The sequence below is a fragment of the Ascaphus truei genome, chromosome 12 (genome assembly GCF_040206685.1).
Source record: "Ascaphus truei isolate aAscTru1 chromosome 12, aAscTru1.hap1, whole genome shotgun sequence".
NCBI classification, from domain to species: Eukaryota; Metazoa; Chordata; class Amphibia; order Anura; family Ascaphidae; genus Ascaphus; species Ascaphus truei.
Window position 1 is genome coordinate 6,525,803 of NC_134494.1, and position 18,204 is coordinate 6,544,006.

The 18,204-nt window shown below is 44.3% G+C and overlaps 2 protein-coding genes across 3 annotated transcripts in view; both read left to right on the top strand.

Annotated features, from left to right (window-relative positions):
* Nucleotides 1-18,204, top strand: part of LOC142464336 (uncharacterized) — an 898,100-nt gene that overhangs the window by 811,895 nt on the left and 68,001 nt on the right. The gene's annotated exons all lie outside the window — the stretch shown is intronic.
* LOC142464289 (GRB2-associated-binding protein 2-like) overlaps nt 1-18,204 on the top strand; it is a 79,948-nt gene that overhangs the window by 54,178 nt on the left and 7,566 nt on the right. Inside the window, exons 8-11 of the mRNA XM_075567758.1 lie at nt 1,064-1,166; nt 3,849-4,137; nt 6,109-6,199; nt 10,970-11,072. Coding sequence (XP_075423873.1) covers nt 1,064-1,166; nt 3,849-4,137; nt 6,109-6,199; nt 10,970-11,072 — 586 coding nt within the window. The remainder of the gene's footprint in view (nt 1-1,063; nt 1,167-3,848; nt 4,138-6,108; nt 6,200-10,969; nt 11,073-18,204) is intronic.

Genomic DNA, 18,204 nt, shown 5'->3' on the forward strand with positions numbered 1-18,204 from the left:
CCCTCAAATTAATTTCAACAGTTTACTAACAAACAAACCTACTTTTTTTCTGGACCTTCCTTCTAGTTTAACTTTGATACTGGCAAGAAGCGTGGCCAGAGAGCTCAAGTACCAGGCTATTCACAATGTAGTAATAAGTCCCAAAACATAAATAGGTGAATCAGAATTCATCATTAATCAGTGAGTGTATCCATATAGCCATCACATGAAAAGTGCTCCCTGAAAACTGGGGGTGAATGGGAAAACCGACCACTCTCAATTTCATTGGGAATATTAATAAGGCATACGTTTTTATGGTTGTATTTACTCACGATCACCTCCTTGGTAGGGTAGATGTGCTGCTGCTGACGAAATCCAGATAAAAGCAAAAAAAGTAGAGCACAGCCAAAACAGGAGCAAGGAGAGGATCCAATGGTACAAAAAAATCTTTAATGGAGAATCCACAGCATGGGGAAAAACCTCTTACGCGTTTCGAACGTAAGGTTCTTTATCAATAAAGAACCTTACGTTCGAAACGCGTAGGAGGTTTTCCCCATGCTGTGGATACTTCATTAAAGATTTTTTTGTACTATTGGTTCCTCTCCTTGCTCCTGTTTTGGCTGTGCTCTACTTTTTTTTACTTTTATCTAGTTTAACTTTGACCCATTTCAGCTAGAGCCGTAGTTTTCTATCCGTCCGGAATACTTTAAGAAAATGTATTGTGACTTTGTGAAACAACGCATTTTCTCATTGAAATTCTGTAACTGTAAACAGTTCCGGATATTTGCAGTTTTTTGCGCCACTTTGATGCACATAAAACTACATATATGGTTGCAGGTGACACTAATTGAAAGATCGTAACGTCATCTCACGTGAGCATTTTGTGCCCGGGATGCAGTAGTTGTAGATTGCTGCTTTATAGTGGGTTAGATGTAAATACATTTTTATAATTACGGTTCACAGAACTTTTTTCCCTCTTCAAAAACACCAGTGGCAATAACCTTGCTCTATCAACAGAGCACATATGTGTACAGTATATTTGTCCCTTGAATTAGAAAAATCAATATAATGTGTATAATTACAGGCATACACTGAAGTCCAGCTCATCCCAATACTGCCGCCCAGTGTCCTCACAGAGTAACACCAGCACAAACTCGTGGGACGGCGAGGAGCATGATGTTGCCATGGTAAGTGACATCTTTGATCATTGGCTTTCTTTAATGCTTAGGATAGCCTTAGATATTCTAAGCATTTTTATAATTCCCTTACTGTATTGGCCTCTACCATTTCTTTTGGGAGGCTGTTCCATGAATCCACCACCCTTTCTATGAACTCTGAAGATAAAGGGCTCCTCTTTACTAAATCCTTACGCTGTAGTAAGAGTACTCTTTGCCTCTACTCAATAAGTATCTCCTCACATTTCCCCTTATCCTGCCGCCCTCCAGCTTCAGAGCGTGACCCCTTGTTCTAACACTTATCTTTCTCTGAAATATGCTTTCCTCCTGTACTTTGTTTAAACCTTTTATGCATTTGAAAGTTTCTATCATATCATAATCTCCCTTCTCTCCTCTAAGCCAGGGGTGCGCAAACTGAGGGGCGCAGGATTTCGTTTGGGGGGCGCGGTGGTTGCAGAGGTCCCCCGCTCTTCCCTGGGGCATTTAAATTAAATGTTGGGGGCTCTGTAACCTCAACTTACCGTGATTCAGCTGTCTTCTGGAGGCATCGCCATGGCAATGTGGCGGGGCCATGTGATGTGACGCGTCGCCATGGTAACGTGCGTCAAATGATGCTACGGGGTCATGTACCGTGACGTTACATGACCCACGGCGTCATTTGCTGCCATGTCACAGGAAAGGGGGGGCGCGAGCGCTGGGGCTGGCACACAGGGGGTGCGCAGCTCAGAAACTTTATGCACCCCTGCTCTAAGCTGTAGTCCTTTAATCTGTCCTGATGTTTTATGATGTCTATCATGCACCAGTTTAGCAGCCCGTCTTTGCACAATCTCTCATTTATTTAAGTCTCACCCAATGATCTATAAAATGGAATCACTACCTCTCACTTTCTGATGCTAATTTCTCTCCCTATATAACCTACCATCCTCCTGTTTTTCCCCATTGTTTGTCACATTGCTTGACTACTTTTGAGTCTGCTAAAATATTGACTTCCAGGTCCCCTTCCTCTATAGTAGTTGACATCATAATTCACTCTAGTGACCTCATGATGCAGTAGCTACGTCATCATCTTTTAGCTTGTGTTTGTAGGGGAGATCACTCCTGTAGGCTACAAGGAAGTGAAATTGAAGGAGGGAGACTTCTCCCCTTCCGTTCCGTCATTTGTGATGGAGTGATCACTTGATTGTGAGTGCCGGAGGTGTGCCACGGCCTGTCTGGCACTCAAGGTGTTTAACCTGTGTTCTACCTTAAGATTGTTGTGATCAAAACATCCAAATCCATATTTTGCCCTTTTTTGGCATTAAATTGTAGTTGACACCCTCATTACTATTCCTCTCATCTACCTAAATCATGAATTGTTTTGTTGTCCCCCGTGGAGTTTCTATCCTGTTGCAGATCTTCCTCTGAATGTACTCCATTTACCGCAACTCTCTGTCCCCTACCCTTCCACCAGTGTTTCATCCATGTAATTACCACAGAACCCAATCCCAATATTTGCAACTAGTTTATCAGCCTTCTATGTGGGACAGGGTCAAAGGCCTTACTAAATTCTAGGTATGCTGCATCTACTGCTCCACTATTTATTACTTATGACACCTTGTAAAATAATATATTTTTTTTATTTTTTGACATGATCTCCCCCCAGTAATATCATACTGCCTTGGATCTTGTAATTGCTGGACTTTAGATATTTAATAATGAAAGCTCCAGGGGCAATTAGTCACAGGGTGACATGGGACTGGGGATGACCCCTGATTCACCTCGGTCAAAGTGTCCGAAAGGTTATTGGTTAATGGGAAGCTGGTGTATTAGGCGGAAAGGTATAGGTTGTTACCAGGTAGCGATAAGGCAAGTATTTAGGGATTGGTTGAAGGTGTCTTGCTAGGCTAAGGGTCAAATAATTGGCCGAGGCGTTGTAGGCTGGGAGGAGTCAAGTTTGGGTGTGAATTTGGTGATATAAATAAAGGACAGAGGCAAAGTATTATCACTCATGATCAAGATTCACACCCCTACCTCCCCTACCTGCTGTTAATGTGCAGTATATGTTTACAGCTGCAGCGGCCGTCATTCTAAAACTTCACGGTGCCGATTTCGTGTGCGCTGCTGTACTCCACGCAGCATGAACGCGGCCAATAGCCCCAGGCACCCTCGCTTATCGCGATTCCTTTGTTGAATTTCATGGATTCTGTTTCTTTGGGTGCAATGAAATGAATGAATTGCAATGTGTACATCGCTGTGCTACTGTGAAAGAAAAAAAGAAAAATGTGTTGAAAGCGCTAATGCTTAGAAATATATAGTAAAACCTATTACTATAAGTGATTACAAAATAGCTCTATATAAAAAGACTAGGCTGCCTGATAACTATGACCGATACAGATCAATAACAAAGCACAAAAACCCCACAATATACCGGCGCCTACAGTAGATAAAACCCATACAACACGCACGGTGATCTCCGACCAAATGATAGTCCAGTCCTTAGTGTCCAATCAAGTTTTAGGATAACGGCCGCTGTAGCTGTATATATTATATTTATTCACAGGGTTATTTCTGAGCCCGTTCACTGTATTTTCTGATAGTGACACATTAATAGCCTTTCAAATATATGGAGGGTTTAATTATGGCCTTTTCCTGTTGCTCGACTGGAGACATTTATCGTTATATAGAATGTTTTTCTTTTTTTTTACTCGTTCACAGCAAACAAAATCCTCCATCGGTCGCTCAGAAAGTACTGAATCTGAAGACAACTACGTTCCCATGAACCCAGGCTCCTCGTTTCAGTTTAACGCGGAAAATTGTAATGACAATACAGAGGACGCCTATATCCCCATGAGCCCTGTGCCTCACTACTTTAACTTGCCGGGTATTTTCTCAGCCGCACTTCCTTCCTGTAAAGATAGTGCAGCCTCCCTGTGTCCGAGACCAACTCAAGTGAGCGAGATCCAGCCCCCTTCAGTGAACCGAAACCTTAAGCCAGATAGGAGAAGTAAGACTGAGATACACATCAGACATATTAGTAATCTTCACAATAATTTGAGATGCTCTTGGGTTCATTCGTATATCATTGTAATCACAATACTTTAGTTACTTGTATATACATTTGTATCCAAATTGTTTTATATCTTACAGGGATACTTATTAATATGACTCAGTTATTGTCGATTCTCATTTTGCCGACATCTTAAGGCTCAGTTGCCCCTGAAAAGGTCCCAAACTGTGAACCTCGGTGTAGTGTTGTATGCCCCAGGCTGACACCTAACAACAGGGCTCTTCAACTTGTGGCCCATGGGCCAAATCCTTCCCATACTAGGTCTTGCAGTCAATATAAAAATACATGATCCAGATATTATAGATGCTTGCAAGGTGTAAGTCAAATATTAGTCTTCTTAAATATGTCTTCAGTTAAATTAACACGGTCTTGTGTCCCTATTCATCATTTTTGTTTCCTGGTCCGGGCACTTGGAAAACTTGTTGAAGAACACTGCCATACACTGTTGAGCCATCTCTGTCGTAATATTGTTTACGCATTTTCAGTCCAGCATTCAAAGAGTCTGACATATTGCAACATGTTGGGATATATTTCTACTAATGATTCAGGTCTCTGTATAGAGGTTTTCTTCCCAGGAAAATCGGGTTCTAAGAAACAGGGTTTTCTGCTTGTGACATGTGGAAAGCCTGTTAAGTGAAGTATTACTGACAACACATTCATTTGTGGGCAAATCCCCAAATATCATATGTTTGCAAACAATTGTAGAAGTGTTTCTCAAACCTCTCCCTGAGAATCATCGGCCACACCAGGTTTTACCATCCCCCGTTAGGGGATATTGTTTGGTTGATCCAAAATATTTCCTGCCACAGGACCACAAGGAGACATTAGTTTACATTGTATTATTTAAGTAGCAATCCGAAACGCCAACATAAAAATAGATTTGGTTTTGCAGTTTGCTCTTTCTAGAAACCTACTTCTTTGTCCTGTGGAGGGGTTTACATGGCTGCCATGGATTGCCTTTGAAACCACAGAAGCCAAACACAAAGGGATACATTCTATATACTCTGAAGCAGACGTTTTCGTATTAAAAACCCCATTGACTTTAATAAGGATTTGAGTCTGTAACCATCCAAATGACCACTTCGGGGTATATAGAATTTACCATAAAATATCAAGAGCTCCGTTTCTTCTAGGATTGTTTGAAAACAAAGAGGGTTAGGCTCAGGGGACAGGGTTCTTAATCCCTTCTCTTCTGTAGGGGCATCCAACACGCAAAGCAATTCATTGCAGGCCCCTCTGGCAGCAAAGGAGTTAATATAAAATGTTTTCATATTAGATTTTATATGGGAATTGCTACTTTAAGAGGGAGCAGCAAATGATACTTCAAGCTGCAGTTCAAGCTGCCGTTAAAAAATATATATATATATTTCCATTCAATATGTGCATCAATAGAATCTGCACACTGACAAGTGATTAGCTAAGCTGCCGATCAATCCGTTCTCCTGTAATCGATCGCTTGGCTCGGGGTTATTTCATTCACTGTTATTGCTGCAAAACTACCCACAATGCAACGTTATGTGTGGAAGATCATGTGACCAGGCAGTTACTAGATAATATTGGTGAACTGCTAGAGAGAGGGCAGGGCTCAAGAGCCAGAGCCTGTCAGAAGGGGAAGGGGGTGGGACTTTGTAAATGGTTTCTATAGAAACAAAAATGCCTGTTAAATTAGAATACTTTAAAAATGTTTTTTTTTTTTTGATGCTACAAGTATTTTCTTACAGTACATAACTGTTTTTGTTTTTTTTAAACACACGTAGGATTTTGCTTGAACAGCAACTTTAAGATCTGGAGTATTAACCATTTTGCTACCGAGGGGCATTGCAAATCAATGAGTTGTTGGCCTTAAGGCGGCAAAGGATTAGTAGCTAATTTTTTTATGTATTTCTTTCACGTTTGTTTCTGTCTCAGCAAAGCCAACGCCTCTGGACTTGAGGGGTACAGCAGTAATTGAGGAGCTTCCCTTCAAATCATCAATCACTAAATCTTGGTGTAGACCAACGTGAGTACTTTTCCGTTCTGAAGCACAAAATCAATATAAATAATGAAGCTAATAGGTTTTCTGTCTTCAGGCTCTTTTGATCCATAAATAGAATTGGGTTGAAATTTGTCAATTTTCGAGAACGTTCCAGGCTGTTTCTTTTTGAAAATGTAAGAAAATTAAGATTAATCATATCTAGGAAGAACATACAGTATGAATGTATCAACTAGTTACAATGTAGCAAATGGTTCAACTGGGTAGAATTATGGTCATTTTTTAATCTCCGCTATGTTAGAATGTTATGGGCATCACTATGTGACAGACATATAGATCCATTAAAAGGGTTCACAACACCGCTTTGAGCTGTATCCACTTTAAAAATTAATGAGGTCTTAAATGAATGCATACACCACAATGTCTACGTTTACTGTTATTGATTAGCTCGTTTCCCTTCCCCTTACTTCTATTTCTTCCATGTATCGTTGCTTATTATATATATATTGATCATAATTACATTTAAAGATGTTTTCTTTTTAAGAATGGAAGTGTATCTGGCTGTACTGCCTTGTTTGTTTGTTCAAGTGAAACTTCTTTGTAGGCAACAAATCCGTTTTCAAGGAGCCGGAAGTAGGTTATGGAAGTGACGTCAGTGCTGGCAGATGAGGCTGTCCGGCTGCGCATGAGCAGTAGCGGCCCTGACAACACTTACCTCACCAACAGTTTGCGCTTGCGCAGAGTCATCCACGGCAACCAGCACAAGCGCTGAGGCGTCCCTCTCTGCCAGCTCATCCATGGGAACCAGCACAAGCACTGAGGCGTCCCTCTCTGCCAGCTCATCCATGGGAAACAGCACAAGCGCTGAGGCGTCCTTCTCTGCCAGCTCATCCATGGGAAACAGCACAAGCACTGAGGCGTCCCTCTCTGCCAGCTCATCCATGGGAAACAGCACAGGCGCTGAGGCGTCCCTCTCTGCCAGCTCATCCATGGGAAACAGCACAAGCGCTGAGGCGTCCCTCTCTGCCAGCTCATCCATGGGAAACAGCACAGGCGCTGAGGCGTTCCTCTGCCTGCGTATAGACGTGCGGCTCCGTCAGCACATGTGCACACCAATGGAACCAACAGCGCACGCGTATAGACAGCTGTCTCCATCAACGCATGCGCAGAGGCTCTAACAACTGCCAGCGCAGACACGCACCAAAATCTCCATGCGCGTTCGCGTGCAGTAACGCGCGCAATTGCGCAAAGCACCTGCCTACTCGTTGATACAGGTGAAACTGCCATCATGCGCCTGCATGCGCGCCTGGCGATTGCACTAAGGAGGCACACACACACTCTGGCTACACACACCACACACACACCCTGGCTACACACGCCACACACACACACTCTGGCTACTCACACCAGACACACACAGTCTGGCTACACACACACACACACACTGGCTACACACACAGACACTCTGGCTATACCCACCACACACACACTGGCTACACACACACACACACATTCTGGCTACACACACACATACACACTCTGGCTACACACCACACACATGATACAAAAACAAGGCGCACAACGCACATAGTGAAGTAAAGTAAAATTATGTTGTTTAACTAAAAAGTTAAAGGTTCTGCGTACATCAATTGAGAATAAAACAGGCAATTGGTTAGTGGGGTTACCACACGGTGAGTCAACTGGAACGTTGTACAGCTCTTCAGTGAGGCAGTTCAGGCAGCAGGACACATCCGTACCCGGCCAGTAGAGGAACCTTCATGGTTCCCGCTGCTCTACGTGTCTGACGCTGCCCTGGACTTTCCTCCATACTTCGGAGGGGGAGGCGAATCCCATTACGTCACCGGCAGGCGCATCACGGAGCAGAGCGACGCACTGGTAGTGCTCCAGGTGGGCGTGTGGGACTCACAGAGTTTTCTGTACTCTGTAACGGGACTATTCACCGGATATACCACCTGTCAACACTCGGGCGAGCGGAGTGTGCCACAAGGCTCCACGAAGGTTCCTCTACTGGCCGGGTACGGATGTGTCCTGCTGCCTGAACTGCCTCCACTGAAGAGCTGTACAACGTTCCAGTTGACTCAGCGTGTGGTAACCCCACTAACCAATTGCCTGTTTTATTCTCAATTGATGTACGCAGAACCTTTAACTTTTTAGTAAAACAACATAATTTTACTTTACTTCACTATGTGCGTTGTGCGCCTTGTTTTTGTATCGTTTCTCCAAAAGCTGGGGTGTCGAGCATCCCTTCATGAAGGCTGCAGACCCATCATAGTGACCTTCATTACAAGGTTTAATCACTCCAAATTGTGTCACTGTCGGCACTTGTTTTTATGTGGGACTATGTTCTAGTTGTGCACTGATCACCTTTTTTTCCTTTTGACACCACACACACACCCATTCTGGTCACACACACACACACACACACACACACACACACACACACACACACACACACACACACACACACACACACACACACACACACACACACACACACACACACACACACACACACTACACACACACACACTCTGGCCACCCCATTTACAATAAAAAAGCCAAAAGTGAAAAATGTGCAAGGTGTGTAAACATATAACACATTAATTGTACATAGACTACTATAATATCATCAGTGTAATGATTATTACAAACAGGGTGTGTGACGAGCACACGCATTTTAAGTGAAACTTCTTTGTGTTTTGTCACTGAAATTGTAATTATAAAATCAAAAGCCGTTCATTCAATCAAAAACATCAAAATCAAAATACAATTTCATTCACAAAAGACAAAGAGGTTCCACTGAAAATGCGCGTGCTCACCACACACAGCTTTCCCCTCTCTCCCCATCTGCCTTTATGTGCCTCCTGAAACCTAAAACCCTCAAAATTATTTCAACAGTTTACTAACAAGCAAACCTACCTTCTTTCTGGACCTTCCTTCTTGTAATAACCGTGACCCTTTTGAGCTAGAGCCGTAGTTTTCTACCCATCTGAAATACTTTAAAAAAAAAATGTATTGTGACTTTGTGAAACCACGCATTTTCTCATTGCAATTCTGCGACTGTAAATACATTTTTATAATTACGGTTCACGGAACTTATCTCCCCCTTCAAAAAGCTCCAGTGGCAAAAACCGTGCTCTATCAACAGAGCACATATGTATACAGCAGTGGTTTTCAACCTTTTGTTGGTTGGGGAAACCTAGAATTTGATTTTGAAATTCTGGGGAACCCCAACCCTCGCCCCCTGTCTCCCCGCCCCGTCTCTCTCCCTCGCATCACCTCGTCTCTCTCTCTCCCCCTGTGCGCTTGCACACCCTGTCCCACTTACTCACTCTCCCACACACACACTCTCTCTCCCACTTACACACACACACTCTCCCCCCCCAAACACACTCCCACTTACACACACACACACAACCTCCCACTTACACACACACTCCCCCACTTATACACACACACACTCTCTCCCACTTACACACACAAACTCTCTCCCACTTAAACACTGTGGCAAACGGCTCCCTTTATGTAGCGCTGCCGTTTTTTGCCCAGGCTCTTCGCGACACAGTCTTCAAGGGTTTAATTTATAGAAAAGGAGGAGAAAAACACGTGTATACACACAAGGGGCACTCAGCCCTCAACCTTCAGCTGTTTATTTTTCCATTAGTGACACTAAACATTTCAAACACCGTCACGTTAAGAAACAAAAGAAATCTAAAAAATAACATCTACTCCTGTCAGGAGTCTAACTCACAGCATATCCCTATCTGCAATGTTGGCTGGGTAAGCCAGTTACCTACTTTAAATAACACACAGATATAACAATGAGTTCTTAACTGTCAGATGGGGACAGCGTCCAAGTAGATTCTCAGATGCAACACGTGAGGGGGCCGTCTACCCCAAACTGGATCCTGGGGAGCAACATCTTCCCCGCCTCCAGGCTCTAAGAGAGAATGAAGCAGCAAATATAACTGCAATATATTCCTGTTCCTCAATTAGGAGAGCAGGTGAGGGAAACCAGAACCATTGTAAAGTCTGGCATGGATTTCCTATTCACCAGCCTTAGTGACTGTGAATCTGTTGGGCTGATCACATCCATACTATGTCCGCACTTTCTTCTATAAATCAGACAGAAAGCTGCCCACTATCCTGGGACTATGTCACAACACAGACTTTCCCACTTACACACACACACACACACACACACACACACACACACACACACACACACACACACACACACACACACACACACACACACACACACACACACTCCCACACACTCCCACACACTCCCACACACTCCCACACACTCCCACTTACACACACACACACTCCCACTTACACACACACTCTCCCACTTACACACACACACACACACACACACTCCCACTTACACACACACACTCTCCCACTTACACACACTCGCACACTCTGACCTCCTTTCGGGACCCGTTGAGCAGTGAAGCACTTGGAATGTGTTGTGTTTCCCCTCCCTGTGAGAGCCCGCGCTGACCGGAGCAGGCAGAGAGAAGTATAGCAGTGAGCTGCCGGCTGCTGCTTAGCTTGGTAGCCGGCGCCGGGTCACTGCTATGCGGGGATGCCACTGCGCCGGTCTGGAACAGCTGGGAGAGTTGTCCCATCTCAATTGAACCCCTGCGGATCCCCGGTTCAAAATCACCGGTGTACAGTAAACCTTGCTCTATCAACAGAGCACATATGTGTACAGTATATTTGTCCCTTGAATAAGAAAAAGCAATATAATATGTATAATTACAGGCATACACTGAAGTCCAGCTCATCCCAATACTGCCGCCCAGTGTCCTCGCGGAGTACCACCAGCACAAACTCGTGGGACAGCGAGGAGAATGATGTTGCCATGGTAAGTGACATCTTTGTCCATTGGCTTTCTTTTTTTTTTTTTAAACATAACTTTTTATTGTAAAACTGGGGTACATAAGGGAAAAAGGGTAGGGGAAGTTGTTAAGCATTACAGTACATTGACATTCGTTTTTTCACATAGGCAGCTCACCTTACTAAACATTCATAATCGAAGCGCTGAATAAAAGTAGTATAAGTATTTTCCTCTGGATGGGGAGGGGGACACACACATCCATAAGGGATAAAATACAACAACTAACGTGGGAAGGGGGGGAGGGGGAATTATCACAGTATTCTCAGAATTACACCTCAGCATCACATCCCATTCCTATCTCTTGAATCTCCCCGACGTTTAGATCTTCTCAAAGCACCAGATCCGTTTTTACAGCATTGCTAGCCCCGGGTGTCACCCTCCTGTGATAATTATGGCTCCCACACCTGAGCAAATTTATGACATTTTTCTCGTATATATGCCGTGATCCGCTCCATTTTCAGGATATGCCATATCCTGCGTTTGATGGATAGTAATTTCTAGGCTAGTCTGCTTGTTCCAACACGCAGCAATAGAGCACCTAGCGGCCAGCGAGATATGTAGCATTAATTTATATCTGTGGGAGGGGGTCTGCCTTATAGCGCTAGCCATGGGTCAGGGACCATCGTTGTGACTCCTAGGGAGTTGATGAGGTCGAATATTTGCCACCATAGGGGGCTTAGAACTAGACAGGACCACCAGATGTGTAAGAGGGATCCTCTCTGCCCACAGCATCGGAAACATAAGGGGGATATACTGCTATTGATAGCATGTAGTCTTGTTGGTGTAAGGTACCAGCGACACAGCATCTTAGAGGCATTCTCTTTTATGGTCGTGTATATGGAGTTGGACGCTGCCACCTCACATATATCGGACCATACTTCAATCTCCAGGACCTCCCCTATCTCTTCTTCCCATCGCTGCATATAGACAGTCTTTGTAGTAAAATCCACATCTAGCAGAAGCTGATAAATGGTTGAGATTAAACCCCTGCCCAAATATCTTGAGGTGTATAGCATTTCAAAATAGATTTCAACCGCCGGAGATGTGTTTGTGTGCTTTGTTGTGATAAAATGTTTTAGCTGGAGATATCTCAACACCTCTCTAGGCCGCAAATCAGCCTTTTCTTGAAGCTCCGGGAAACCCTTAACTTTTTTATCAGATATCATGTGCTTGATCCTAGTTATGCCGCCTCTTTTCAAGGCTGCAAACCCGCCTTCCTCCATCCCCGGGTAAAATTGGGAGTTATTGAAAAGCGGGGTCATACTAGAGCTTTTGTTCTTCAATCTGTACATAAATTTAAGTCGATCCCAAAGTGACAGTGAATGCTTAATCATTGGGTTTGCTATTCCTCCTGGCGGTCTATCTCGGCTGTCCAGCCATAGCAAAGTGTCTAGATCTTCCAGGTAACAGATGTGGTTCTCTATATCAACCCATACTCTCGTACCCCTCCCTGAGTTCCAGAGGAGTATCTGGCACAGCTGCAAGGCCTGAAAATATTTTCAGTGATTTGGCACCGCTAGCCCTTCTAGCTTCGAGGATCTTTGTTGTATTGTATTTAAGATTCTGGACCTTTTCCCTGACCATATGAACCAGCAATACTGCTCTGTAAACTGGAAATATCTTTCTCCAGGACTCGGACTTGAAGGGTCCAAAAAAGGTACATTATCCTGGGAAGGAAAGTCATTTTGACTGCCGTGATCCTGCCTACCCAGGAGATGAAATATCTATCCCATTCTTGTAAATCGCTCTTGAGCTTACAAATTTGTTGAGGATAGTTATACTTATAGATTGTCTGCACGGATTTTGTAAGATTTACCCCTAGGAATGGTATATAGTTTGTGCGCCATGTAAAGTCAAAAATTAATACTCAGAAGCTTGATATGGTCATGGGTCAGATTGATATTTAGAGCTAGTGATTTTGACTGGTTTATTTTGAAGCCTGATATACTTCAGAATTGTCCCAATGCCTGAAAAAGGTTGGGGCGAGTAGTGAGTGGTCTGGTAATCGTCATTAGTATGTCGTCTGCGAATAAGGCCACTTTATGTTCTGTTTTTCCCACCCGCACACCAGACACGTTGGGGTCCAATCTCAAGGCGGCCACCACGGGTTCAATGGAGAGTGCAAACAAGAGTGGGGAAAGGAGACAACCCTGCTGGGTACCATTTGCTATGGACATTATGTTAGAGAGGAGACCTGTATTTCTGATCTGGGCACATGGTGCTTGATATAGAATCTGTACACCCCTAAGAAAGGCTCCTGTGAACCCCATTTCCATCAACACCTCAAAGAGATATCGCCAGTCCAGCCTATCAAAGGCTTTCTCAGCATCCAGTGAGATTAGCATACAGGTGGTCTTTTCTGTTTCGGCTGTGTGTATTAAGTTAAGAGTCCTCCGAATATTGTCTGGAGCATGTCTAGCTGGGTTAAAGTATGAAGTGTGGAAAGTGGTGCTCACAAAAATCACATAAGGCTCTATATTGAACTTGATAATAAGATCTTGTATAATTGTCCAGGTGTTAATAGGATGATGGACAGAAATCAAACATAATTGGCATAACCTTGGTGAGGCATGTGCCTAGGGACGTCTACCTGACGACCACAGATATTGACACATCATCTCCGGTAATTAAATCTGTTACTTCATCTAGCGGGATAGTCCTGTTCAGCTCAGCAACCTCAAAGTTCTGTTTACTCTGGACAAGCGTCCGATCTTGGCGTTTTATTTCTCGGGCTTACTGTTGTCCAGGGCACTTGCTTCGTTCCCTCTTCCGCAGATTCATCCGAGGGTTGCTGAAATTTTGTTTTCTGGATATCCAGTTTCTTTATCAGCTTGTGTGCCTCTGCCATTTCTTTTATGGCATGTTGTTGACCATTTTTGAGCGATAAGACGAAAAAGAAAACCACATTTGTATTTCACCTAAACACAAGGTTTCCGTGACTGCTTTGAGGTTTCTGCGTCTCTGTAGTGTTGCTGGGGATAGATCTGCAAAGATTTGGATCCTGCTTTCCTCCATTTCTATTGCTTCTCTGTTTCTGGCTGCTGTCATGATGGCTTCTTTGACATCAAAATAATGCAGTTTGAGAATTACATCTTGTGGGACATCAGGATTGAGCTGTCTCTGATCTATGGCTCTAAGTACCCTGTCAAGCAGCAGCCGGGTGGAGGGATATCAGGACACAATAGGAGGAAGAGTCGAGTCACATAATCTGCGAGGTCTGTTATTTTTTCTGGTATTCCTCGCAAACGTAGGTTATTTCTGCACGACCTGTTATCTTGATCTTCTTGCTGTTCTGTTAATTCCTCAACCTTCTCCTTAACTTGGAGCAGCCTCCATCATGTGCGTTTCCATATCATTGGTACGCTCCTCTAGTCTTCCAATATCTCCTTTCAGCTCTTTCACAACTTTTTGGACCTCAGCTTGGAAAGCATTTGTCAAGTTCATATATAGTTGCTGTATGTCTTTTTTGTGCAAATTCTTGGGTCTAGGTCTTCTTCTTGGTCTGACTCCAGTTGCGTAGATACAGGGTCCTTGCCTATTTGTGCCCGTGTGATTACGCGTTTGTTTTTTATAACTTTTTTATTAGGAAACAGGCAATTTTACAGGCATATATCACGTCACAATATCCTAATACACTTTGGTTTTCTGATTTTCCATGTTGGAAGGGGGGGGGGTGCCGCCAAGGGTGGCTCGACCTCTGGGTCACCGGGTGACCAGGGGAGCGAGAGGTCTGAAAAAGAGAGGGGGGTATGGGAGGTGGGGAGGGTATGGGGGGGAGGGGGTGTGGAGATGGGGGGGGGTGAGAGGGTGAGCCTTCCCCGCCCCGCTGACCCTAACATCCTTCAGGCTGTGGTCTGGGTGATCATGGTGTCTCCTATCGGGTTCGCTTAGGTGTCAGTGAACCTCCCAGGGTTCCCATATTTTGTAATGACTTGCAGTCTTGCGTTTGAGAAACGCCGTCAGACGTTCCATAAGCATTACGTCATCTATTCTTCTCTTAACCGCCTGAATGGAGGGGGGAGAGATCTTTCTCCAGGAGAATGCCACAGCACACCTAGCCGCGGTAAGGATGGAGGAGATTAATTTTCCTACCGGGCGGTCAATTTCCTCTATTGGCCTGCCCAGGAGGAAGGTCAGTGGATCTAGGTCTAATGTGAGGCTAGTTACCTCTCGGATTAAAGTTTGAATAGAAAGCCAAAATTTTGGGATTTTTGGGCATGACCACCAAATGTGGGCCATGTCTCCTCTCTGTCCACAGCCTCTCCAACATAGATCTGAGGCCAGGGTGTAGATTTGCTTCAATCTAACTGGGGTAAGATACCAGTGGAACAAGATTTTGTAGATATTCTCCTTTGTCGTGGTACAGATGGAAGTTCCTGAAGCAGCGTCCCATATATCCTCCCAGTCTTATCTATCTATGTCTATACTTAATTCTGCCGCCCACTTGGACATGTAGTCGTGAGTGGAGGGGCCTGCTGTTCTCTCCATACCAGCGTATATGTTTGAGATCAATGTTTGATGTGTGCCAGTTCGGCAAAGCCTCTCAAAGTTGGTGAGGGGAGGATACTCAAATTTTGGGGACAATTTTTGGAGATAATGTCTAATTTGGAGATACTTAAATGGGCTCAGTTCTGGGGCCTTGTATTTTGCTCGTAATTCTTGAAAGTTCAGCAGCCTTCCATCACTCAGTAGGTCGGCGACCACCCTAACCCCCTTCAGACGGAAATAGTCGAACTGCTTTGGTTCACATCCTGGGGGGATGTGGGGGTTGTTGTGGAACGGAGTAAGCAGCGAGCTTGGAGCAGTTAGTTTAAACTTTGATCTGCATTTCCGCCAGACTTCCCAGGTGTGTCTGATGGCACCAAGGTCGAACCTACGGGGTGGTCTATCCCCCTTGTCTATGCACCAAAGGTGGGCCTGCAGGGAAGGCGTTTTTACGTAGTGGGATTCAATATCTCGCCAGCAATAGAGACCCGGGTCTGCGTTCCACACTACAGCTTGCCTCAACTGGGCCGCTAAATAGTACTTTGTGATATCTGGGACACCCAGGCCCCCTCTTCCTCTTGACGTCAGGAGGACCGATCTGGCCACCCTGGGCCTTTTGCCCTTCCAAATGAAATTAAACATTTTATTCTGGATGTTCTTAAGTTCAGGGCTGGGAACATGGATCGGGAGTGTCTGGAAATAGTATAACAATCTGGGGAGTATATTCATTTTTACCGAGATCATCCTTCCGATCCATGAGATCTGGTAGTCTTCCCATTTGTCCAGATCTTTTTTAATTTTCCCGAATAGAGCCGGGTAATTATATTTGTGCAGTGATTGGTAGTTCCCTGATACATTCACTCCCAGGTATTTAATGTATGAGGAACTCCATCTATAATTAAAGTTCAGTTTCAGTAAATTAACTTCCGATTCTGGTACATTTAAATGTAGGGCTTCTGATTTGTCATTATTAATTTTGTAGTCCGAAATTTTGCCGAACTCCACCAATTCTTTATGAAGGTTGGGAAGTGATGTTTGAGGGTGGGTTAGGGACAGTATTATATCGTCGGCAAAAAGCGAGATTTTGTAATTTGTATCTCCAATTGGTACGCCCTGAATGTTTATGCTCTCGCTTATTTTGGCCGCCAGGGGTTCGATCGTCAGGGCGAAGAGGAGAGGGGACAAAGGACAGCCCTGCCTTGTACCATTCGTTATTGGAAATCTCTGCACTGTGCCTCCCGGGAGTTTGATTGCTGCCGATGGATTTTGGTACAGTGCTCGGACCCCCTCTAGGAATGAGTCCTTGAAGCCAAATTTTTGTAAGGTTTTGTCTAAGAATAGCCAATTGATTCTGTCAAACGCCTTCTCTGCGTCTAAGCTCAGGAGAACTGCCTTGGTGTTTGTAAGGTTAATGTGGTCTATTATATTTATAATTTTGCGGGTGTTGTCCGAAGCCTGACGGCCCGGGACAAATCCCACTTGTTCGTTATGGGTAAGTCTGGGTAGGATGGGGTTTAATCTGTTAGCTAGTATTTTGCTGTATAGTTTCAGGTCGTTGTTCAACAGCGATATGGGGCGGTAACTCCCACATTGCATTGGGTCTCTCACCTCTTTGTGGATTATTGCTAGGTTAGCCATTGACATCGATGCTGGTATGGGGTCACCTTCCATAAAGGAGTTGAACAAGTCCAGCAAGTAAGGAGATAGGGACGGGAGAAACCTCTTGTAGTAGGCGTTCGTGAATCCATCAGGGCCGGGGGTTTGGATAGTTTTAGTGTTTTTACCGCATCTGCCAATTCCTCTTTTGTAATTTTCCCATTAAGTGTCTCGTTCTCCTTCTCTGTCAAGGATGGGAGGTTGCAGCTATCTAAATAGTTCGAGACTGCCATGAGCCTTGATGCTCTATTATTTTCCTCTTGGGTTCTGAGGTTGTATAATTTGGTATAAAATTTGGTGAATTCCTCCGCAATGTGTCTGTCATTATATAATATGTGACCTGACCTGTTCTTGATCGCAGTTATTTGGGACCTCTTTTGTACCCCTCTTAATTTACTGGCCAATAGTCTGTCAGCTTTGTTGCCCTTATCATAGTATCTCTGGTTAGTCCATCGAAGGGCTTTTTCGACATCCTCGATACGCGTTTGTTTTTAAAGATTTCTGGGACGTCCGTTTTTTTAGTTTTTGGAGAAGGCATGATTATGGTTATTCCTCTAATGCAGCTTTGTATTTTTTGGGGGTTGCTTTTAGGAGATTCTCATTACGGTGAGAAGCTCACGTGGGTCCCCTTGGAGCGAAGCAGCCTCAGGTCGCATGGCCCTGCATCACATCCTCATTCCCCCTCCACATGCCCTTAATAGGTGGTGGGCTCCATGAGTTTAGTAGATTATAGTCTATAGATGGTGTTTTGCAACTAGTTGATTTTAGGGGGGTTGGCGCTCTCTTGGCTGTGGGGCCAAATTGGTGCCCAGACTCCCTTCTGATGTGACCTGGGGTTTGCTACACCCACTTTGGTTGTTAGGGCTTTTATTACAGATGTTTTTGTTTATTCGGGCTCTTTTGGTGTGTTAGGATGTTTATTGTCCCTTAATTGTCAGAGCCTAGTTGACATACAGCT